The sequence below is a fragment of the Charadrius vociferus genome, unplaced genomic scaffold (genome assembly GCF_000708025.1).
Source record: "Charadrius vociferus isolate BGI_N301 unplaced genomic scaffold, ASM70802v2 scaffold59, whole genome shotgun sequence".
NCBI classification, from domain to species: domain Eukaryota; kingdom Metazoa; phylum Chordata; class Aves; order Charadriiformes; family Charadriidae; genus Charadrius; species Charadrius vociferus.
Window position 1 is genome coordinate 3,014,203 of NW_009661371.1, and position 25,113 is coordinate 3,039,315.

The window sequence follows — 25,113 nt, forward strand, 5'->3', positions numbered from 1 at the left end:
TTAGCAATTTTGAAGTTTACTTATGTATTCCCTGAAACGTATGTTCTGCTGATTACAATAGGGACAAGATGGAAAAGGAGATAACTTATTTTCTTCTTAGAAAACAAAGGTAATTATTTTCTTCATCTCCTTGCAGCAACACAGATCACAATTCATTCAACATGGAGCACAGAGGAAACACTTTGTGTTTCTCTGTTTCTTAAAACACTTCATGGAGAAAAAAAAAGTAGAAAAGTGAGGAAATTCCACATTATGTGGGGAGAAAGTCTTTCTTGCAAGCACGGTGTAGAATTTTAGCTTGCCCTAAGCAGTTGTATAGCACACTGGGATGAGTTACAACACCGAATCTGGATTTACTAAAATGTTTGGACTGTTAATAATTGATTGCTATGACTTGTATTATTTTATCATAGCTGCTTTACTACCTCGTACTTAGCTTGGTAAGCACTGCAATTCCACTGGATAGTCGAGTAAGTGCTGTGGTGTGCTGTGGTATTTCCTTACTATCAAAAGTATGCTGTGACTTACAGAAAAGTTTTGAGTATACTTCTCTCAGAAATAGCCCCAAACAGACCGATGTCTGGCAGTAAGGACACTGAAACTGGGCTTGCATAGCACACAATGGCAATTAGTGCTTTGGAGAAAAAACAGTAAGACTACTCTAAAGGGCTGTGGGGTACAGACAGATCAGAACTAGGGATGCCTTGTCAGAAAGAAGGGTGGAAGTTTGGGGGAACAAGCAGAAAAGTTAATGCCTGGCAAAACATATTCTTTTTGAGATTTCTGAATCTGGTAATTTCTTTGGTACCAGTAAATTATCGTGAAGTCCAGTGTCCAATATCATGTCTCATCCTGATCTACAGAGAGGATAACAACCTTTTCATCAGTTACTGCCTTTGCTCAAGTAGCAAAAATCTGTGCCATCAAAGAGCCTATAGGGAATCTTTCTGGAAAAAAAGATACTACTTTGTAGCGTAAGTAAAGCCTGTATCTACATAAGGGTGGCAATGATTTAGGATTGAACGGTCACCTGTATCTGGGATTTCCTAGAGCTCAACTACTTGGCTTTGCAATTGTCTTTTTATAGACTTATATTCTTTATGCAATTTGGTGTTGTGTTACGTTTGTGTTGCTGCAGCAGATTTAGAATTCCTATCCCTGCTGTGCACTTTACCTAATATACAAGTTACAATACGTTTTTTAAATTATTCTTGTGTAATGACACATTTATCCCCAGGTAGGTTAGAAATTGTATTTACTGTGATAATGACAGGACTAAATTACTGGAAAGGGGTAAATGAGGCATCCTCAAATTTCAGTTGATGGGTTAGTCTCTGACTGGGGAGATGCGGAAAACATCTCACTCCTCTTCACAAGGATGCATCTTTTCCAAGATGTCCTCTACCTAAGTCAACAATTGGCAGTTTTCTATTAGGTATGACTCACTACCACTTAGAAATCTGTTAATAGATTTGCCCGTCTCCTCCAGTTATTTACATCTTGTGCTCTCCAAAGCAGCAATACCCAAACAAATTAATGCTTTGAAGGTGTGTGCACTCTGAACGGGTTTAAGTTAACAATGAAGCAGCCAAAGAAAGCTTACTTATTTGTTCAGGATTTACTAAGACTAATAAATACTTACATTGACTTCTTAAAATATTAACTTATATATTGATGTGGACTTGAGCAATTTTCTCTAAGTATTTTAGAAGCCTCCTTAAGATCCTTGGAAATGGACAAATCACCAGGGTTTTGATTCTGTTGCTACACACAGCACTTGAAGTGGAAAAAGTAAAGTGCGGATATTGCACTTCAGATTAATAAGACAAAACAACAGGATTTTGTTATTTTCCCTGTGTTTGTCTGCTGACAGGCGCAACAGCTGAATCCACAACGAACTGCTACTGATAGGGTGATGGGTACTAACCTTTCTTGCTAGAAGCTGATAGTGTTTTGCCTGTGTGTAGAATTAACAGTTCCTGTCTTGCTCTGTGCAGAGGCTGACTAACTGGCAAGGGGCAAAAGGCAGTGATTTCTGAATCCCACAGAGATTAGAGCTGAGTGGGAATTGCAAGCCTCCGTCTTACAAAAAGGCAAGACAGAAGTTAACAGCTGCTTCTGTTGAGGCAATGGCTCCCAAACCACACTGAGCTCCTGCAAATGCTGCAATCGCTCTTGTGCTGGAGAAGGTCAGATCCAGTCAGTGCTATCTTCTGACTGCCGCAAAAATAATTTTTTTGTTAATTCTTGCTCAACATGCAGCAGCTCACCTAACAAAGTGATATGTATGATTACAAATAAAAAAGTGACATTATAGCATAATACCATATTCTGTCCTAGACTGAGCAAAGGACTCTGCTTGTAGTAAGAAAAAAGTATTTAATGTTGCGTCTAATTTTTGTGCCGTGTCCATAAGCTAAGATTACAAACCACCTTTAGCTACTGTTCACAAGTGGTATTGCTTAACTCTTATAAATGGCTGTGTTAATATTAGGGTTTTTTACTGTATGATTAATTCATTGCAATGTATTTCATGGCACTGTTAAGGAAATGTTTTAGCACAGAAAAATATTCAGAAGCAACTAGTACAAATAAGCATGCAGGAAGGCATTTTGGCTGTAAGACAAGTGTAGATGTAAATATGCAATGAAATGTTTGCACAAAGCATTTTGAGCACTGTTAAGTTATTCTGCTGCTATGACTATATTATGTAAAGTCATCTTCATTTTTCTGAGTGGCACAGTGCCATGTTGCATTCAGCCAGACACTGAATAAATTGGTTGCTTGTCATTTGATCCCACAGCAGATTATTTAATTTTAATTTTCAGTTTGCTTCCCGAGGTAAATATGACAGCAATTAATATGGCAGAGATGGAGAATTCACATTAGACACTGATGCTCCCTTGGGATGAGCTCTCTCAAAGCAAGTTTGGAGAGGAATTAAAACCAGAAACTTTTCCCACGTTTCCTCATGTTTCTTATTTTTTTGTTGTGGTCAGAAAATGCCTTTAAACATTGTGAAGAACGGGAGGGCTGGTGTTCTTTATTCTTGAAACACATCTGCAAGTGTTTTACATAACCTGTGATGTGTGCCATCATCTTTCTCACACTTTTTTTAAAGTTTCATTATACTGCTGAAATTCCTTCTGTAAACTCTATGCTGGCGAATCATTACCTTTCTCCTGTCAGACCTTTAAAACCACTAATTACTGTTTGAGTGAGACAGGTTTTCCTATAACACAATAGACCTTTTTTTCTGAATTTTAGTTATATTAAGCGGAAAATGTACTTAGGATACCAGATGCAAACTTGGTGTTTTAATAAAGGAAGACCTAGTATATGCATGGGGTTTTTTCAGTATTTGAATCCTCCGAAGTGTGATGGAATTAGGTTTTCCACTTTGTTTCTTTAAAGATACAATTTAGGAGGCCTTGTCATTGCAGAGGTCAGGAACAGTCTTGAATTGGTCACTGCTTGAGAATTGTTATGCCTATGAAGTTGATACTGGTTTTGAGCTGGGATATATGTTATCAAAGGACTATCCCATTTGTTTCTGGGAAAACAAGAACTTCAGGATACTTACAAAATAGTTCTGCAGGAAAGCTTACTTTAGGAACTGTGTAATCATTATTTGGAATTTTGAGATCTGTACATTAAAGATACTGGGTTTGTACAACAGTATTATTACTAGAAACATCACAGAATTCCGCTTTCTTGCAAATCAATGATGATTTTGTGATAAATAGCCATTGGCAGGAGCCCAAGGTCATGTTCAGAGCAAGGGCATGGATTCCAGTCCCTAGCAGTGCAGGAAGAGGCTGAAGGTGGGTGTCCTGCAGCACAAAAGATGGCAGGCTGCATTGCAAAAAGAAGCTGGAGACAGAATAGCTGCATGTCCAGCTGCTTCATCGACCTAGGGACCTTCACATCACTGCCCATATTGCCCCTGAATAAGTCCTGGACCATGACCATCTTCTGGGACCTCTCCTTCCCACCTGGCAGCTTCTGGAGCCTTAAGGTTTTTCAGGTGTAAAATAGTGGCATCACTTCCTTCACAGAGCGGATTCTACCTGCCTGGATATTTTTCCTACCACATCAAATATAATTTAATTAAAATGCAATATGCTAGCATGGAAGTGAACCCCCAAATAATTCCAGATTATTGTCGTCTAGAAACAGAGAAATAATTTCACCATCAGGAAAAAAAAAACCCAAAACATTAAAACTATTGGTAATTGCTGAAGGTCATTCACTTCCTTTGTTCTTAGTTTAGTGCAAATGCAGTAAATATTCATTGGTATCTAATTTAGCCATTCATTCAGTCTTACATTCTTCACAGAGAGAGAAACTTCTTTTTTTTTTTTTTTTTAAATAGCAGCATATATAAATGCAGTATTACATTCACTGGGAAATGTTTTAAGTGTTTTGTTATAGATTTTTGTCACAAAAACATATTTCAGAATTCTTTTTCTTCCAAAATGCTGGTATACCTGATTTAAAAAGTTTTATTAGTGTTATTGTATAAAATCAAGATTTATCTTGGAATTTAAGGCCCAAATTCAGCAAAGCATATAAGTATACATGTTGTAAGATGCATCAAAGCCATATTTTTTTTATCCTTTGACAATGATGCACATATGTATTTATGTTACTATTTTTCTTAACAGTTTATTTCAGTACACAGATCAGTCTAACTAAATAAAAAGTGGTTCTTTTCAGCTTTTCTTTTTTAGTAAAGTAATACATGTTTATATAATGACTCCTGAATAAAAACACTTTCATATATATATAACAATGCTTACATTATAAAGAAAAGTATTACATATATTTACGTATTGAGAGTGTGGTTCTTGCTTGAAATTTTTCACTGCCCCATTTGCTACACAACATTATCCAGGAATAAAAAATAAAGCATTACTGATATCCATGCAGTAGAAACAAATGAGTTTCTATGTAAAAACTGAAATCAGAAATATAGAATGTTATGTAAACATTCTTCAGCCTCTTGTTCTTAACAATGTGTTTATTGATTCTTAAAGTAATACTTTAATAATTTTGATAGATGGCCCCTAGCAGCTGGCTTGACACCATCAGTATTACAGCATACTTTAAAAGGGCCTTTTCTGCCAAGTATTTTTTTTCAGCAGCAGGTCCAGCCAAAGTATCTTCTGCCTGTTTCTCGTCTTATCCATGCCACTCCTGCTGGGTCTGCACCACGCCTCTGCTTTGCCATTCATTCCAGCTGTTTCAAAAGAAGCAGCTCATAACCTGTATCAGGGAGTTAGTTATTTTTAACCCTGGTACAGTTGCTGTGTGACCCTAAAAGCCCTTCGGGTGTCTCAGGGGCAGAAATAAGCAGTGTGGTGCACAGGCTGATTAAAGCCATAGTGTGTCTGAAAGAAACAGTTATTGCACTGTATCTTCAGAGAGACAAATGTAATCCCTCAGCTACTTCCAGAGTCGCCAAAAGCTCTCAAGGATTACCTTGTTAGAGTATTATATGAGGATGAGAGGATCTGATTTAGTCAAGACAAAATGAAGCACTGAATGGAAGAGCCTTTTTCAGATTAAGTCTTACTAAAATAAATGTAAAAAACAGGGAACAATTATTAAAATGAAAAATTCAGCCTTTTTCCAATGTGTTTTTTGAAAGATATCACCTTCAAAAGCCTAAAAATCCCTTGGTGTTTTCAAGCAACTACGTCAGTTATGTGGTCAAATTCCTGTGATGTTAGTTGTCAACAGTCAGTGGCTTTTACACGAGGAGCTAAGCTCTGGTCTTGGATGGTTTGCTGTTCCAGAAGTGCAAGTACCAACTCTAGTCATACGTTTCTCTATTACAAAAAGGATATCTTGGGCACCAAGTAAATTGAGATTTAAGTATCCATAACAAATCAGTTTCATTGTGCTGTATCAGGTAGTTTTTAATTGCTGCTTATCAAGAATTAAAAAGGTTTTCTCATAAGAATTCTGCTCTCTACTCTTTCAGAAACCTCATCCATCAATGTGACCAAAGATATGTCAGATAAAACTCCTCTGCCTTAATCACTAGAGCCCCAATTCAGCCAATAACTTAACCATGCACAGAACTTTAATTACCTGAACCACTGAAGTCAGTAGGGATTACATGCTTAAAATGGCACATGAGCTTAAGTGCTTCCCTGAGCAAGGTCCTAGAAAAAACATTATTTTAATGCACATATGATAAAACTGTCATGTGTCAGGACTTTAAAAGAGAAAATAAATGTTTTAAATTTTTTTTTCTTCTTTTGTAGGGGCACATGTTCCTGTGGTGATTTATAGCTATCAATAATCTTCAACAGTGGTTGCCTTATCTATTATTCTGGCATCTTCTGCTCTTGTTAGTAAACAGAAGAGAACTATTAAACACAAAGCCAAGTACTCTTAATCTGAAGAGAGAGACTTCGTACAGTATGTTCTGTACAAAACTGAAAGACTTGAAGATCACAGGGGAATGTCCTTTCTCCTTACTGACTCAAAGTCACATTACTGAGGAACATGACAAGGACTGCACAGAAAACAGCTCTAGAGCAGCTTTGCCCATCTGCAAAGAGGTGCATGAAAAAGATGCTCAAGGAAACCTTCCACAAAGGAAAACGAGCAGAAGTAGAGTGTACCTGCACACATTAACTGAAAGCATCTGCAAACTAATCTTTCCTGAGGTAAATAGATACTGCATAATAATTGTAATTTAATAGCATTTAATTATAATTACTAAAAAAGCATTTTATGCGACCTTTCGATGTAAGCCTTTAGAAAGTTCTTTTGACTTCAAAGTTTGTATTCGTATGTAGTTCTGCACAGTTTATATCCTCCTTTTGTCCTCTTTCATTCCTTCTGGATACAATTTTGCCACAGTCAGTTTTGTACACTTTCATACCATCCCTTCCACTGTTTTTCCATATATCTTTGTCTTGTATTTGCAACCTTCCACTGATCATTTTAATTGTTCCTTTTAAATCTGTGTATTTCTGTAGCAATTTTTTTACATAGAGATACAGTTAGAGAAACTCCACCTTGTTACCTAATTATGTAAATTATGTGATCACCTCATTAATTCACCTAACTGAATCCATATTGCTACGTACATTAGTCATTATCACAAAAAAAATAAAATAGCTGCTTTCACCTATTACGATGCTCATCTCCTTCCATCCTATTTTTAAAGACATTACTCTTTGTATTTACCACAAAAGTATTCTTATGTCTCATACATACAGTGCGTGCATAGGAGTTTGCTTGAGTGGGGATGAATACCATGGTTTATCTCTGTAAAAAGCACATGAAAAATGCATCTCCATAACATTTAACACTTGGGCTTGACTCAGTTCTGTGGAAAGTGTGAAGGAATTGACTGGAATATTTGGACTACAAATGGCAAATGGCCAACTCTGTATACTCAATTGATTACAACTCTATTACTTGACATTCAGTCTACCTTACCAAATGTGCTGGAGTTTGTTAAATCTATTTGCAGATCTGTTTTTGCAACTCTGCATCTATTACCCTTTTTTTTAAAACTCTACATGATCAATTTTTGATAGACCCCTTTTTACCTCTGCTGCACTTACACAGAAGAAATTAATCCCTTTAAACTGATCTTTAAATGCATAAAGGAAAGGACTTTTAACTCAAGAATGAACTGGCAAAGCACCCCTTCTATGGTGTCGTGATTGCTGTATTGCTTTTCTAGTATACAGCTGGTGGTGGGATTCTTAATGAAATAATTGGGTTGGTTTTTTTCTTTAAAGAGTGGTATATATGTATGCAGCTGTCTATTCCATAACCACGATAGGCTAGTTCAGCAGCTGGGACAGAAGCTTGGTAAAGTCAAGGCTACTATGGTGAAGAGCTACTGAAGTTCAAGGTTATTGTCACTTTGAACCTTGCCCAAGTGTAGCAGTCTGTTCTCATGCTGATTTGGGCTCAAGACCTAAGCATCTTCGCAATCCCAGTTCTCCATAGAACTGTTTTGCTTGTTTAAAAACATATTTTTCATTGCTTAGATACTTTATAGTGCCTTGCTTAACCATCAGTGACTAACATCATCTTCTTTCCAATTGGAAACTGCAAAACAGGGGGCCGAATCATGACCCTATTGATTCATGAACTCCTCATGAAAGCAGTGAGTTGTGCGTGGAAGTACTGGACATAGTGAATTCAGAGCAACTGTTGATTAAATTTCAGATATAATGTAGTGCATGTGATTGTTTTATTTGCTTCTTTGGGTGTTTACAGAAATATAGAGAAGGTAGCTCAGAGATAACTAATTAATTGGGTGGTGTTCCACTTACTCCACCAGTTTATATACAAATGTAACTTACATTGTGTTCATATACATGGTAGAACAGTTGTTCAATTTAGATTTTTGCTTGGAAAAAGTCTCCAGAATATATCACTATGCTTTCACATGGTATTTTCTTCATGTGTGCAGAATTTTCTTTTGAAAATACAAAAAGCAAAAGATGCAGTAGAAAATGCTAGTTTCTTCAGGGAACGAGAACCAAAGAAAAGCCAGAGCACAGCAAGCCTCACAGCCAAATTCTATCATGGTATAATATAGTACTGTTCTATGACCCTGCTTTGATGGGAAGTTTGGGTTTCAAATGATCAGAGACTACATACGTAAGACAGCTTTAATGGCCCCAGCAATTTGAAATATACATGTTTGGAAAGTGTTGTATCTGTTCCAAGAAAGGATATATAACCACGGGACTAAGGTAAATTAAGGTAAATCTTCATGATTTACCTTACCTAAAGGGTCTTTTATTACAGCATTCTTTTACAAAGGTTTTCTACAGTGACTTAGATTTTCATCTGGAGGATATTTGCGTTTGCAGCATACATAACCGAAATTCTTCTTTTCCCAAAAATATAAAATAAATGGTTCTAATATTGTCTTGAAATGCTATAGTCTTGAAAACAGAAAAGGAGGTAATCTGAAGAACAGAATGCTAGCGTGATCTTTTATAGCTCCATTTGAAAGTTTGTTACCTTTTGCAATTTCAATCTTGACATTTCTGAAAGTTGCTCTGAAAAAAAAAATTACTCTTAATATTCCAAGAAAAATTACTAATTAGAAGACCCACTTTTTACTGTTTTGCTGTGGGCATAATGCAGAATATAACTGCCTTACTGCCTTTTTCTGTTAGGAGAATATATTTTAAACTGAAAAGATTTCTTTCTGCGTTTTGCATCCATGGTAGGGTGGTATTGGGGGCGGGGGTAATAATAGAAAGTTGGGTTAGTTATGTGTTAGCAGTACCGTCTTTATTGCCATCTGAGAATTTGGAGGTAGAGCACGTCACTAGATTTAAAATGCACAATCACTGGCCCATATCAGCTATAGTGGTACTGGAGCTGAAGACATCAACATAAGCTAAACCCCAAACACAGTTACGACATGCTGTTTCTAAGAACTGTACCAGCTTGAAAAAAGATGTTCATCTCAAGGACAGCAAAGTAATTATCTGTATAAAAATACTATTCTTATGATTAAATTTTCAGCAATGACATTTTAATCAACATAGCTTTTTTTCTTCCCCAGTTTGAAAGGCTAAATCTTGCACTTCAAAGAACGCTTGCAAAACACAGAATAAAAGAAATCAGGTGTGTATGTGTAATGGGTTTGCCACTAACTTCACAGCAAAAATGTTTTGCAGACAGTTTATAAGGACTGGCTTGGCGAGTGGAAATCAGAACTTCTGGTATCTGTTTTCAATTATCTTGTCAAATGGGTGTGTAGCTTTTCATGTAGTGTAAGTTAATAAATGATTTATTTTATTTTAAAATATTCACAAATATTTAAATCACTCAGAACTTTGACTTAATGGGCAAATTTAGCCATTTGTGCAGGGAAACAGGCAAGGACTTTGTTTAAAATGAGCAAGAGTTTTGGAGGAACTCAGAGACTACTTGGGTACAGATGGAAGATAAACATGGTTGTATATGGATCTAGCCCAGTGTTTCTAAGATCCCAGGAAAATAATTTCAAATGCAAAAAATTAGTATAACACCAAAAAAAAAATTGGCTTCTGATACAGTGAACAATCATACACTACAGTTACCGATGTGTTTTCCCTGGGCTCAGTTGGCTTCTGGTCTCTGTTTCTGAGTAACTCAGCTTGATTTTCAGCACTCCTTAGTACTAATCCAATATTAATCATTTGAGCCTTGTAGGGAGTAAGAATTTCTTAGTGTGTCATTAAACATTGAGGATGCAATTTATTGAATGTATCTGAAAAAATAAGGCACTCAGTTTAAATCTCCTTTCAAAAGTGGAGAAAAATAACGAAGTTGGTACACTGTTGCTCACCTTGGTAAGAATAGATAATAACAATGTATCTTTTAAATTAGACTTGATATTTTTAAAGCACTTCACATGCATTGGCTGAATCAAAGATAGCTGGTCAGATGTGCATTGCAATTGCTGACTGGCTTATTGATGTGAATATTTTCCCTATCTTTAATTATGTGTTGCTTCCTGGAGTATCATTTTGAAACAAAAAATTATACTATTCTGAGTGATGTAATACTGCAAATGTAAAACAGAACTAAATGTCTGTATTGCTTTTGCATGTAAATATATCTAAGATATTTCAAGTGAAGAAATTCAGAAAGTATGCATCAAAAGCTTTTTGCTTATATGGAGGTCAATCTAAGCTACATGTCCTTCTCATCATTTTGGGTGTGACGTTCAGGTTGACATTTATTGACCTCAGAGAACTGAGAGGGCTGCAGTTTTCTGTCACAGAATCTGGATTAATACCAATGAACAAGTAATTTTGAAGTTAATAGCTGTTATTGGTATTTCCTCTCAAAACAGAAATACCTTCTCTCTTTTTTTGAATTTAATGCAATGTAATTCAAATAAACACTTGAATATAAATCCCAATTGTATTTAACAATATATTTTGAAATACAGTTATGGCTTCAAGCAAAAATCCGAATCAAACAAAAAAACCCCAGAACTGTTGCAACCTAAGAGTTTTTAATCAATGACAGTCTGTATCATTTGGCCTCAATCCATAATCTAGGCTCAGACCACTAAAACTTTAATTTATCACAAATGCACAGGATAATCTAAGATCCTGCCAAGACCCCATCTTGAATTAATGAACATTAAAGACGGGGTAGGTAACTTCTGTTAACTTACTATTTTTACCATGTTTATCTTGATTTTTCAGGGGGTTTATTTATATTTTTATGATCTTTACAGAATAACTGAGGATAGAGAAGATTTTGAAAAAATAATCAGTGATCATGCTAATGCCGCAGGTAACGTAAGCTTGTTTAATAACATATATATGTAAAAAAAATATAGAGCTTATATATGTTACATATATAAAATAATATATTATATATAAATTAATCTTGTTGCTAAGAAAGAATTTCCTCCATGTAAGGGCTGCAGTGATGCTGACAAAACAGAGCCTAAACTGTGATGTCTGCAACTAACAGTTCAGAGTGTCAAAATTTGAGTTAAAAGACAAGTTTCTCAAGCCTGAGCTGTCGTAGAATCATCCACCCATAAGATCCAACATCTAGAGCGAGTTGTAACTTACATTCTGTAATAAGTTACAGCTTTATACTCTTGAAAAACTGTTTGATCCTTTTCATCTTCTGAAGGACTAGTCTGTCAGAAGAGAACTGCTGTAATTTTCAATATGGAACTCACTGGCTACTTCTGTAACAGTAAATTAATATTTCTAAGAACTGAAACATGGTCTTCTGTACAGTTAAACTGTTAAGCTGGTCCCGGTACACAGTTCGCCTGTGACAGATAACACTTTTTGAAATGATTCCCAGTAACAGTTGGGAAGCTGGAACGTTCCCAACAGCCAGTCTGCATGCAGCTATCCTGTTAAAACAAATTTACTAGCAGAGATGTGAGCTGTTCTGTGCCAGTTGGCCTCAGCGCGCTGGAATATTCCTAGGGCCAGTTAATTTATTGGATCAGGCATAGTACTTATATCTGCACGTGGGCACAGATGCTATTTTATTCTTACTTTTTATTCTCATTTTAAGTTTTCAAATTTTGATTTTATTTATTTATATCAAACTAAGGGAATTGGGTTAAATCCTGTGCCAAAATGTGCATTCATTCTGTCTACATCTCTACAAAGAACATGGAGACTTGGATCTTTCCAAACTACAACCTATTGTCTCCCTGTTTTCCAGGCACCACTAGTATGACTTTGGTTACAGCAGGACTCCTAAATGAGAGGGCCCTCAGGTGTCAATGCTGGATCAGGGAAGGATATTGCTAATTTGATTTGGTCTAGCATGAAAAAAAGTGGAGGTCAGCCTGAGATTCAGTGTGATGAGTGCAGTTCTGATTAAAATGTGGTACCATGCAGGTGTTCCTGCGGAGTCTCTACGGGAATCTCTTGGTGAAGAGCTATTCAAAATATGCTATGAAGAGGATGAACACATATTAGGGGTTATTGGAGGAACCCTTAAGGACTTCTTGAACAGTTTCACTACTCTGCTGAAGCAGAGTAGCCACAGCCAAGAAGCAGGAAAAAAGGACAGACTTGAAGATGCCTCCATATTATGCCTGGAGAAAGATCAGGACTTCTTAAATGTGTATTATTTCTTTCCTAAGAAAATCACGAGTCTTATTTTGTCTGGTATTATTAAGGCAGCAGCTCATATTTTGTATGAAACTGAGGTGGAAGTGATGCTCATGCCTCCTTGTTTCCATAATGACTGCACTGAGTTTGCTAATCAGCCTTATTTGCTGTACTCTATACAAGTCAAAAGTGCAAAACCTTCCTTATCTCCATGTAAATCACAGTCTTCGCTTGTGATTCCTGCCTCTGTGTTCTGTAAGACTTTCCCATTTCATTTTATGTTTGACAAGGATATGTCAGTTCTTCAAATTGGAAATGGGATAAGAAGACTTTTGACCAGGAGAGAATTTCAAGCTAAACCCAATTTTGAAGAGTATTTTGAAATTCTTACCCCCAAAGTAAGCTGCACTTTTAGTGGAATAATGACAATGCTAAATATGCAGTTTACTGTACGAGTCAGAAGATGGGATAATACCGATATGAAATCATCCATGGTAAGAGACTTTTTATAACCACGACTTCTGTGAGGAAATTGTTTTCTTCAGATAGCCACAAAACATGGCACACTTTGCATTTTCTACCTCTCAGCACCTAACATGACTGAATAATAATGATTTATTGAGGGTGCTCTAATATAATTCAGATTCTGAAGCCAATATTAAGTCAAAATTCTGCTTTAGAGCTTTTACATAAGTAAAATCTGATTGTTAACTTGATTTTATAAAAAAAAATTGAAATATTGAGAGAAACTCAGTAAATTGAGATAAAGCCCACGAGATGTGATGCTGCTGAGAATAAGGGCATCTCCAACACAAAGACAGTGGCAGCGAAAGCTTTACCAAAGTGCCCCTGAGTCATCTGGAAATCACAGCTCTAGGATTTTTGGGGAAAAAAAAGTAGACATTTCCTGTGCTCATTCAGCCTTTGGTATCTTTGGTATTTTGGTATCCTTGATGCTCTTATATTTTCATCAGATGCAATCGCCAATCCCACTTAGTTTCAGCTGATGGGATTACTGACTAGCTTTGGGTCTGTGCCAAATGACCTGGGACAGTAAAAAACATTGAATGCTTTTATTCATCACTGCCCCCAGCTGAATTCCAGCTTATCCCTGAGGTGCTCTGGGATGAATTACCAGTTCAGACCAAACACTCCCAAGAACTTAAATGAAGAATGGTAATAAAGGTTTCACCCAGTTATTAATGAAGTGGGAAAAAATGTAGCACTGATTAGCTACTTCATCTCAGATCCATTTCTGCACTAGGCAAGTTCAATGATTACAAGAGGTAATAGACTCTGCTTTATTTTTGCATATGCTTACATATGCAAATGTAACAGGTTTTCTTCAAAAAATGGTGTGTCAAAGCAATGTCAAGAGGAGCTCTGCAGCACCTTGCACATTAGACAGCTGAATGCAGAAGGGACATAAAACCCCTTTTTTAGATCATTATAATGGGATATTTCTGCCATTTATGCCTTTAATTTTAAGTTGCAGTGAGTACTGGACATCTTGCAATAAAACTGAAGGAGATTTTCTCACTTTATTTTACAAAGAAAGCGGTGCATGAACTAAACACCAGAGTTATTAGCAGAAATTCACAGGCCAATATGGTCAGTAACATTTTATCAATAGACAAAACCGCACAAAATTATTCTTTTGGGTTTTCTTCCTAAGCTAAAACTGGTACTGATACTTAAACATAATTAGGTGTTTATTCTTAAGTTGTGGTCTAACTTTTTACTAGAAGGCTCAAGCAAAATAAACTTATTTGATGGCTCTATGATTTTCTGTACCCCATGTTTTCTTGTAAGCAACTAAATGAAAAGGTAAGGACTATGGACCAGTCTGATTTTCCTGTGTTTCGGCAAAATGTATTTCCTCTAAAACTTCTTTCTTCTAAACTATTGCTATGCATGTTTTGCATGAATTCTTGTTTCTTTAACTGTTTCAGGTAATGGATCTTAAAGGCCAAATGATCTATATTTTGGAATCCAGTGCCATCCTATTCTTGGGATCTCCTTGTGTGGATAGACTAGAAGATTTTACAGGACGTGGATTGTACCTCTCAGATATTCCCATTCACAATGCATTGAGAGATGTTGTTCTGATAGGAGAGCAGGCCAGAGCTCAGGATGGACTGAAGAAGAGGTTAGGAAAGCTAAAAGCAACCCTTGAGCAGGCCCATCAAGCACTTGAAGAAGAAAAGAAGAAGACAGTAGATCTTCTGTTTTCAATTTTTCCTGGAGAGGTTGCTCAGCAGCTGTGGCAGGGACAAGTTGTGCAAGCCAAGAAATTTAATAACGTCACAATGCTTTTCTCTGACATTGTTGGATTCACTGCCATCTGTTCCCAGTGCTCACCTATGCAGGTTATCACCATGCTTAATGAGCTTTATACTCGCTTTGATTACCAATGTGGAGAGCTAGATGTCTACAAGGTACACAATTTATTGCATTTCAGTGGGGTTCTGGGGCAGGAAAGGAAATTAAGACTAAATGGGACAGAGGATAGTATTAGTGCAAAAATTATTTTGCCCTAAACCCTCATTATAAGAAAGACATATTAAGGTAAATCACAAAACAAACAAACAAAAAAATCAACAGAATCAACTGTTCATGCAGGCAAGAGAGAAACCCATCAAAACTTAAGAGTTAATTTTAAAAATTAATTTCAATGACAGTGGTGTGAATCTGGAGTGAATAGGTGTTTAATGTAGATATGGGTGCCTGACAGCATGTGAGCAAGAAATACAAGTTGTGCAATTTTTCCTTTGGAATGATACTGCAGGATTTGCCCAGGACTTAAATAATTTAGCAGGACAAATAAGACTCAGTCACTACGTAGGTACAATCCCTACTGAAGCCACAGGCTATTCTTTTATATGTGAAACAGTATAAGACTAAGGAACAAATATGCCTGTTTTAGGTTGAGACTATTGGAGATGCCTACTGTGTCGCTGGAGGTTTACACAAAGAAAGTGAAACCCATGCTGTTCAAATAGCATTGATGGCCCTGAAGATGATGGAGCTGTCAGATGAGGTGGTGTCTCCCCATGGCGAGCCTATCAAGGTTATATATTTTACTGTATTTTATATGGTTAAAGTGGGCATTTTTGTTTGTTTAGTTGCTTTGGGGGGTTTTGGCTCAAGGCATTTTCACATAATTTAATCAACTCAGACAAGTTTGGGAATCAAGTGTGTATGGCTGGAGAGGCTGACCTTTTTAGTTCAACGAATGAGAGTTTTGTGGAGAGGTAAAGATGAAACAGAGATCTGAAAATCAACCCAAAAGGCTTAAATGCAGTGAAATCAATAGGTGCATACTGACATGCTGCAGTTTTTGTCTTAGTAGCAATAAATTTGTCAGTGACATGGAATACTGTGTTACTGTTTTCCGAGGAGACTAATCTTCTCTCACAATTAGACACAATGAGAACATGTAAGTCTTTTGAGGCAACAGGTATAAATACGAATCATCAAAGACATGTTCTGATTGCAGTAATCCACACATCTTTAAAGGATTCTATTGCTCTTCTTGGTTTACAGTCAGATACTGAACCACTACCATAAGACAATGGTGTTAATACTGTCCAAGTAACTGTTAGATTCAGTGGTACTTATATTTATGGCTTCCTTTCAATAAGGACTTACGCATGTACTGAACTTTTCAAGTAGGTTTACCTCTCACCAAGAAAAAAAAGAGTAAGGCCTGGGTGTATGAGAAATGATGTGGACCTTCTACTAAGTGCAAATGTCCTGGAAGGGGTTCCTATTATTTTTAATACAAGTATCTGAGTTCATTAAGTCTTTCATTTGCTCATTTTTAACATTTATCTGTTCATTTGTTTCTTTAGAAAACTTTCGGCTTCTTTGATTTTAGATTAAAGAATATTTGTATTCCAAGGCAAAGAAAATGGTGATTAAGAGGATTACATGTTCCACATTTATCACAGCGAACAGCAGTTTTATATTATAAATCGATGTTGTTCTTTTTGTATTTCACAATATCAAATTAAATTATGCTTAAAACAATCTGAAAACATCTTTACAAAATTATAACATGTTTGTAATTTCCACGCAAATGCTACCTCTATAATTTTGAACGAGGCATGCTATTAAATTTTAAAAAGTAATTTTAAAATAGGGACAAAAAAATTGTATTGTATAAGTACCTACTAGAAGCTTCTTAAAAGAAAACTGAATCTTTCTGTTTTTAATGAAAGCATGCATGCATTCATTAATGCAATGCTTCATGAAAGCATTGGCTGTTTTGCAAAGCAACAACTATGTCACAGTCTACAGTCATTTTATATAAGAATTGTCAAAAAAAAGGCGTGACTGCAAACTGCTTACTTTAAGTCAGACTTGTATGTTGATGTACATATTTCAGCCATCTTTGCTGTGTGGGTCGATTTTACTTTTGTTGCAGGCTTTTCTGCTTTTCCACTCAAAATTAGAAATCGTGAACTCTTCATAATGATATGGTACTATCTTGATATGCAAAAGTAGCATACATAGAAGATATGCAAGCTTCCTGACATCATGCCATTATTGTGTGAGTGCTATTCTGAAGAAAACATATCTGCCTATAAGAAAAGGAACGTATCTCCAAAAAAAAAAAAAAAAAAAGGAACATAGAAAGCAGCACCAGCTAAGCAAAACAAAAAATCTGAGTATGAGTTACAAAGAAGAGGTATCAAAATGTTTCAACTGCTGTATAATTTGATTAATTATCAAAATTCTGTACTCTGGGATTGGCATTTACTCCATGTGTGACCTCGTCAACAGAGTTCAGTTGATACTACAGCATATACATGTTGTCTTTGCTATTCCCTAAGACTTGTTTCTGCCCTTAACAGCAAAGCAAGTACTATTCATTAACTGTCACCAGTCTAACAACATTGTATCACATAATTCCTCCCAGGAAAGTAACCAAGTGGTGTAGTAACTCCTGCTGATGTTTCTAGATCAATTTACTGCCGCAGAGCCCAGCATTATCACAGTCATATAGATGAAGGATTACTTACTATAAATGCAAAGCACGGTAAACTTCAGCTAGTTTCCTCTCCACAAGCACCGATGACCAGACCACAGACATTTTAGGAAGACTGTACTAACTCAATTTATATTAATAACTCATTCTTGTTTTTTTTTTTTTTTTTTTAATAGAGGAAGAATTTATAAAACTGACTTTAACCATTTTATTTTACCTAACAATGCTGTTTTCTGTCTTTTATTTAAAGATGCGTATTGGCCTTCATTCTGGATCTGTCTTTGCTGGAGTTGTTGGGGTTAAAATGCCTCGTTATTGCCTTTTTGGAAATAATGTAACCCTTGCCAATAAGTTTGAATCTTGCAGTATACCTAGAAAAATAAATGTCAGCCCAACAACTTACAGGTACAGTGCTTCATATCGGTAAAATGTCCACCTGCAGTAGTTACTGTAATAGTTCATTACCTTTCTTTCCCTCTGAAGTACTGCTGTTTATTTTCTCTCTTTATCTGACTGCTCACGAATGTACCATGGTTATTTCTAGTCAGAATGCAACCAGCAGCAGCAAGAAAAAAGATGAAACAAAACATCTGATATTTATTTTTCAGATGTTACATTTAAAATCAGTGGACTGTCTGGGCCAATTTTGCTTCTTACCCTGCAGCTGTATACCTCTTGCTTTTTTTTTTTCCCCTTCTCTCATATAGTTGGCTCCTCTTTGAGCTACATGGCTTTCAGCATGAACTGGATGCCAAACTGGCTGCAGGTGCCCTTGAAAATAACAACCGAACTGAAGAATTGTTAAACATGACCCTACACATCTTCATTCTCTTTCGGTTAGGGAAGATGAATGAATAGGATGCAATGAATCAACCACACCAGTGTTTAGTTTATAAAGGTCTTGGTCCCAACTCAGATTAAACCTTTTAGTATGGAACTTAGGCTGTACACTGAGTGTATCCACATTTTTCATAATGTGTAGTACATGATTATGCAGACAGCTAGCAGGCTGTTCTGTGGGAAATACAACCTAATACTCTCTTTGTATTACCTTTTTATTGTACTTAAAAATCACCTTGCAACATGTTCGTGGCCAAGTAATAGTGTCTTATAGGTGCCAGGCAAAATAGGAAACTGGTTTGAATTTGATGGTTAACAACAGTCTACATCTGAATTCCAGGTCCAGGTCTGAATTTTATGCCACTGAGCTGATAAACATGATTGTTTCTTCCAGAGTGGCCAAAAGTTTTACAAGAATGAACTGTAGAGAGTAAATCTACTATTGGAAAGTGATACAGCTGGGTTGGCAAAATAACTAGAAATATGGATATAAAGTATTTTTTCCTTTTAAGGAAGTGCTGCTACCTGCACTGTAGCCTGGACAGTCAGTTGTTCCTATTCAGTTTGTACCCACTGCCATGTATCCAATAATGCCTTGTGGCAAGGTTCTGTGGCCAGTGTCAGACAGAGAATTTGGCACAAGATCCTGACATCCACTGCAGCACGTGCTATGTGACTTACAGAATGCCAAGCTTTAGATTACCTTGTATAGGTGATTTAGATAAAAGTAGTACAGGTATTAGGGCACACAGCAAGTAACTTTTTGATCATTAACAAATACAGAGATAGCATTAGCATCACCACTGCTTATGTAAGTCAGAAGAACAGTGCTGGCCAACGGTGATATTTTTTCCCTATCTGTATGATACTGGCTACAGTCTTTTCTTAAAACCATTAGATACTTTGTCCACACAAGACTTGCCTATAACTTATGGCATAAGTAGGTTTCTGCATGGCTGTGTATTCATCTCAAGAGAATATTCGAAATGAGTATACTGTTGAAACAAAGAGAGAATTAATTCTCTGAGTGCCTAGAAAATAGGCAATTTGGTGAAAGGGTGAACTATTGTTATTATTGTTGTGGTATGTTTGTTTTTTTCCCTGAGTGAATGATGTATAAACCCCCTTTTTGGTTAGTGTTTTTTTTCTTTTTGATTGGTACACCAATTCTAAACACATATTGATAGCATTATGACACCTTGTACAACTCTTGTATGTTGCAAGAATTGTTTGGAAGCTTAGATACCAGTCTCAGTATTTACCCCTACAGATTAGCAATCTTTTTTTCAGATACAGAGGACCACTGGGTTTAGTGGACCCATGTGTGAAAAAGCAAAATTATTAGAATTTGTAAGAGGATCTGGATAGTTTAGTTAATAAGTTTTTCAGTATTTCCTTAGTTGAAACACTAATTATGGTGCCTGTCTCATGTACGAATCTGAGCTAGCTTTCAGTACTAAATAACTTTTGAAAATCTTTACAACACCTACATTGAAAACACTGACAAGACAAAAGAGGAGAGGCAATATTCTTGTTTGTTCTGGTGCACAAGTTAATAGGTTATGAAGTTTACAATAAACAGTATTTTTTAATATTTTCAGTAAATAACATATAAATATTAAATTAGATTCTCCACTGCTACATTCTGCCCTGCCCTACATGAAGAATTATTGAATGTCTGCACTTGTAGTAACAATTAGTGACTGATTCATTTTTAATGAAGATTATTCATTTTTGTTCTAGGTTGTTAAACGAATATCCAGGTTTTGTGTTTACACCTCGCTCAAGAGAAGAGCTTCCACCAAATTTTCCCAGTGATATCCCTGGAATTTGTTATTTTCTGGATGCTTATATTCAAGGAACAAGCTCGCAGACTTGGTTTCAAAAGAGAGATTTGGGAGATGGCAATGCCAATTTTTTGGGTGAGGAAACAGGAATAGACTAAATTGTACATTCACAGGTGTATAGAATGAATTTATAAATATTTTGATTTTTTTTTGTATAAATTGAAAATTTTTAAAAATGTATGAAACATGAAAGCACTTTAGATTGTTAACACCTGAAAGCCAGTATTAAAATTTCAGGAAGTATGTCACTGACTACTTTTTATTTTTCCTTTGCATAAGGAACATAGTCATTAAAATAACGTTGTAACTTCACTGTTGAAAATGCTACTATAAACTACATTTTCCCTGTGGTAATTTGTAAGTGCTACGTAACAACTCTCTCAGTTCGCTCTGTGCTGAGAATTCTAGATGTATTATACATGCAGTGTGTCGGGAAACGTAATGTGCAAGTGATGCAGCCACATGCAGTGTTGTGAGCTGGTGTTTATCAATGACTATTGAAATATATTTTCTTAGTGATTCCATAAGAAAATATCCATTAAAATATTGTCATTGCTATCACATACTCCTTTCAGTGCATCATTTGAGCCCCATCCTAGAAGCTGCTGATCATCTCCTAACACTGACTGGAGTCAATGTGTTGAGGGTGCTCAGCATCTTCTGGATCAGGCTGCTAACTGTAGCTAATACACATATACATAGCAGAGTTTGCTGCTTACTGTTTCATGAACTTTATTTTGTGTATAAAATGAATATAGAATAAAACACTGTATAATCACATCCTAAAGTCTCTGTAATCATCAAACAATATTTTAGTTCTTGGGGTTTTTTAAATACTTTACAAAAAGAATAATATGCACTTGCTGTTATGTATTAGAGCAATAAATGTTTTCCTTTTGTTGTCATTTAAATTTGAAATGTTTTAAAAGAAGTGTAATAAACCATGCTTTGGAGTGTTTGCTTAGAAAGGAAATGCCAGTCAGACTGTATAAAACAGAACAGAAGCACACCAGTTTAAAGCTAGGATCCTTATTCAAGGACAGCAATGTGGGCATGACATGTTATTGAAATGCCTATGGTATGCTCGATATAAAATTGCCAGTGGAATCTACAGGTGAACAGAAATGCTTTAAAACATATGAACACATATATGAATATTACTATGATACAAACTTTTCTATTGTGGGTGGTGGAACATGAGTGGAGAACCCTGAAGGGTCTGGCTCCAGAACTGGCAGAACAGAGTTAGTTACGAGTCCTGAGTTTCAGATTTTGCCTCTCTAACTTGCAGACCCATTGGCACAGAAATTTCTTTGTGCCACAGTTTGATCCCAACTGCACTGCTTACACACATACAAATATTTCCAGTAGTATCAAGTATTATTAGTCATTATTCTAATATCTTAAACTCCTGGGTTTTGGCATATCAAGCCATAAAAGTCTTTCTTCAGGATACTTGCCACTGAATCAGATTTTGCTCTCTGAATATTTGCAGGGAGCAATTACATTAGATTAAAGTGCCATTCTGTTCATTTTCTGAACTTGACTGGTTCGTTCTGAAGCTTGACATATTGTCTGTCGCACTGCTTTGAAACTCATACAGAACATGTACCATCAGAGCCTTGAGAAAAATACTTATAAGGGACCAGCACTAACAACATTTTAAAAGCATATTTTAATTCAGATTTCCTGTAAGCAGCATTTGAACAAAACTTGAAACATTGAATCCTGCCATTGCTTCAGGTCTCCTATATCCATCAAAGACTCTTAGATCATCTTAAAGGTCTTTTCCAACCTCAACAATTCTATGATTCTATGAAATAATTCTGACACAAAAATGGAACCTGGAAGTCTCTCTCTATATTATATATATATATACACACAACTCTCTTGCATGCGCCATATATATACACGCACATGTACAAGCATACATATTTGTAATATTTTTAACAGCAGTGTTTCAAGGAAACAAGAACTATGCAAACCTTAGGGACTGATCTTTGCAATATTATTTTGGTCAGAAAATTCTGTTGTATTGACGTAAATACTCAGAGGCTAGTAGCAGTCCCATGTGGGTGCTCATTGATTTAGAAATGTGGGAGTACTTGACTACTGACTCTTCAGTAGGCTCGTGAAATTAAGCCAGTAATGACTGAAGTCAGTAGGAATCTATCCATCCCTGTCATGTGTTGAATGTTTAAAAACAAATAGGCTCTTCAATAAAAAGGATTTCTTACTCCATAGCTACTGAATGGGAGGGACTCAGGAGTGAATTCCATTTTGTCCCTAGGAAAGAACTATTGCAGGACTAGATGATGGCCACTCTCAAAGCCAGGTTTCATATAAATCTGTCATTCAGTAGGATGTACATCAGGGCAGTTCCTGATGCCTTCCTAAGTGTATCTCTGTAAAATAAAATGTGCCCTAGGCCAAAGTTCTTATTACAGATCAAGTTCATCTTACCAAGTTCATCTTACAACATTACTTTTTATAACCCTCTATTTTTTAATACAGCCTAGGCTACATCACCAGCTAGGATAGAATTGCTGTAGAATTCTTTTTTATTTCACTAACTTTTTTTCTGAAAAGTTCAAAACATTCCCATGTCTACTGGAGCCTTAGTTCAGAGAAAAATCCTGGTAAGGCGCTTAAGTGTACACATAAAGTAATATGCTTGAATGTCAGTGAAGTAAATAGGATTTAGGCACGTATCTAAGACAACGATTCAAGAAAGTGCTTTAAAATGTACTGGTGTTCAGACCTGTTCTGCAAAAAAACCCACAAGTCTATGTTTAGCTTTAAGCATAACTTAAGAATTTAGGTCTCGCTGAAGCTGTTCCTCTGTTTAAGTTTTTCACTGAGTGAATATGTATTTAATAAGGGACAATTATTTTTAACTAATCTTTTCACTTAAATCAAAGCTAATGGGAAAAAAATCAGCCAATAAGTGAATTGTTGAGATAAACAAAAGGAAGGCAATTTAACTGATATAATACTGGGAGATTTTTCAAGGAAATAAAACAGTTGTTTTTAAGCTGATGTCTTGTATAGTATTATGTTGTATGATATCGTGAAAGTCTTCAGACTATGCAACACTATTTACATAAATATAGAAATATCTTAGTATTATGTCCAGAAACAGTTTTGTTATTATGTGAATTTTTATTAGTTCATGAAGATTCTGTGGGGTTGGTTCCTGTTCACATTTACACTATGCGATGGAAGATAGAGTTTTATCACAACTGCAATTTCTTTGCCAAAGAGGTGTAAAGGGCCCTTGAAATAAATAAAAAGTGGATCCTTTCAATCTTAACAGTGACATTCTTAAGTAAAAGCTATAGCAAAAGAATTTAACTAATTATATTTGATTCAGGCAAGACCTGATAAGATTTCAGGGAGATGTTGGAAAAAAAGTCTCATTGCTGGTGTCAGAGGAAGTGCAATTAGTGTGGAGCTGATGTTTTCTTTCTCTCTGAACTACTGTGCAAAAGCAAAGCAAATGATTCACAAAAACTGGCAAAACAGTGAAGTGCACAGATAATCAAGCCCCAGAACAGATCTAATTTCTCCTATGAAATCTTACAAAGAAAGAATTCAGAACTCCCCCAAACCCAGTTTATTTCTCCCATCATTTTCTTTTGCATTCTCTGCAGAAACAGCTGCAACAGATAATAACAGGAGGCAAAATCAGTATTTCCAGCTGAAAGCCATCAGAGTTAAAGGGAATTTCTCTTGAATCTTGGCAAGGGGATCCTTTTGTAAACCCCACCCATCCTATAACCTAGCAGGCCACTCTAGCTGCTACCATTCTTTAGGCCTGCTCATTGTTCTGCAAAAGCAGTGGAAGGGGAGTTTTTGTTTCCTGTAACAGCAATAATTTTTTGTGGCTATTTGCCATATAGTGTACAAGGGACTGATCTGCTTTCAAAGCCCTGTTCCAGTTTATCAGAAGTCAGCTTGGCAGAAACCAAATTTAACTCTGAGGCTGTTTCTGAAAAGAAAGCTAGGACTTTATTTTCTACCTCTGAAGTCTGCAAGATGTGTGCCACAACAGTCTTTAGAGACCTCTAAAATGATCTGTGATGGTATGGCTGCTCTGGCTGCTCACAACCGCATAGGAAGAAAAAGATGAGATAAAACCTTTTTCTTTTTTTTCTTTTTTTTTTTTGATATCCCAATGCCATTTGCATGAGTTCACTGGCAGTCCTTTTCTGCAGAGCAAAGGGAGAGAGTAAAACTCGCTGTCTTATATTACTCAGCATTACTCTTATACTGAAGCACAAATGAAAGATGGAGGATAATCAATGGTTCTGGAACCTCTGCTACATCCAGATGCAACAGTTTAAAGATATTTACTCTCCTGAGCCCAAACAGTAGGATCTGAATGTTAAATATGCAGTTAGGCTGGAACATGAAGCTGGAGAGCCAGTCAAAGAAATAATAAACTGTGAAAGAATCTAAAACAAAGTAAACAACCTTCTAAAGTTGCGTGTGTCATCTGCTTCAGCAGATTTTTGATGCTGACAGTAAAGTAAAGCTGAGCCAGTGGTTTCCTAATATAAATGGAAATAAGCATACTGCTTTGCAGCCCCATGCTGAAATTGTTTCCCATCTTCTGAGCAGTACAAAGCTACAGATTCTTGTGCCACTACACCAACAAATGCCCTGTTTATATGAGTATTCTGAACACACAGCATGTAATGGGAAATAACCTAAAGGAATACATGCAGTAATATCCCAAGGATATGAAAAAGGGCAGATTAAGTCATAGATACACATCCACTTTTCTGGGTTTTTTTCAGCCCAAACAAAACCTGCCAAAGAAATATCAAGGACA

At 36.2% G+C, this 25,113-nt stretch overlaps 1 protein-coding gene across 2 annotated transcripts; it reads left to right on the plus strand.

The window, feature by feature from the left end:
• The first annotated feature begins 6,282 nt into the window (after positions 1-6,282).
• Positions 6,283-21,240, plus strand: GUCY1A3 (guanylate cyclase 1, soluble, alpha 3). 2 transcript variants are annotated; one of them, XM_009893703.1, is made up of 8 exons: positions 6,283-6,683; positions 9,569-9,630; positions 11,240-11,298; positions 12,381-13,090; positions 14,549-15,034; positions 15,523-15,666; positions 17,840-17,994; positions 20,173-21,240. In XM_009893703.1, the coding sequence occupies exons 1-8, from the start codon at positions 6,435-6,437 to the stop codon at positions 20,372-20,374; spliced, it is 2,067 nt and encodes a 688-aa protein (XP_009892005.1). In that variant the 5' UTR covers positions 6,283-6,434; the 3' UTR covers positions 20,375-21,240. The 2 variants fall into 2 exon arrangements, with proteins under 2 accessions (XP_009892005.1, XP_009892006.1); XM_009893704.1 differs by having other exon boundaries at positions 6,435-6,683; positions 9,569-9,640; positions 11,250-11,298.
• The last annotated feature ends 3,873 nt before the right edge of the window (positions 21,241-25,113 follow it).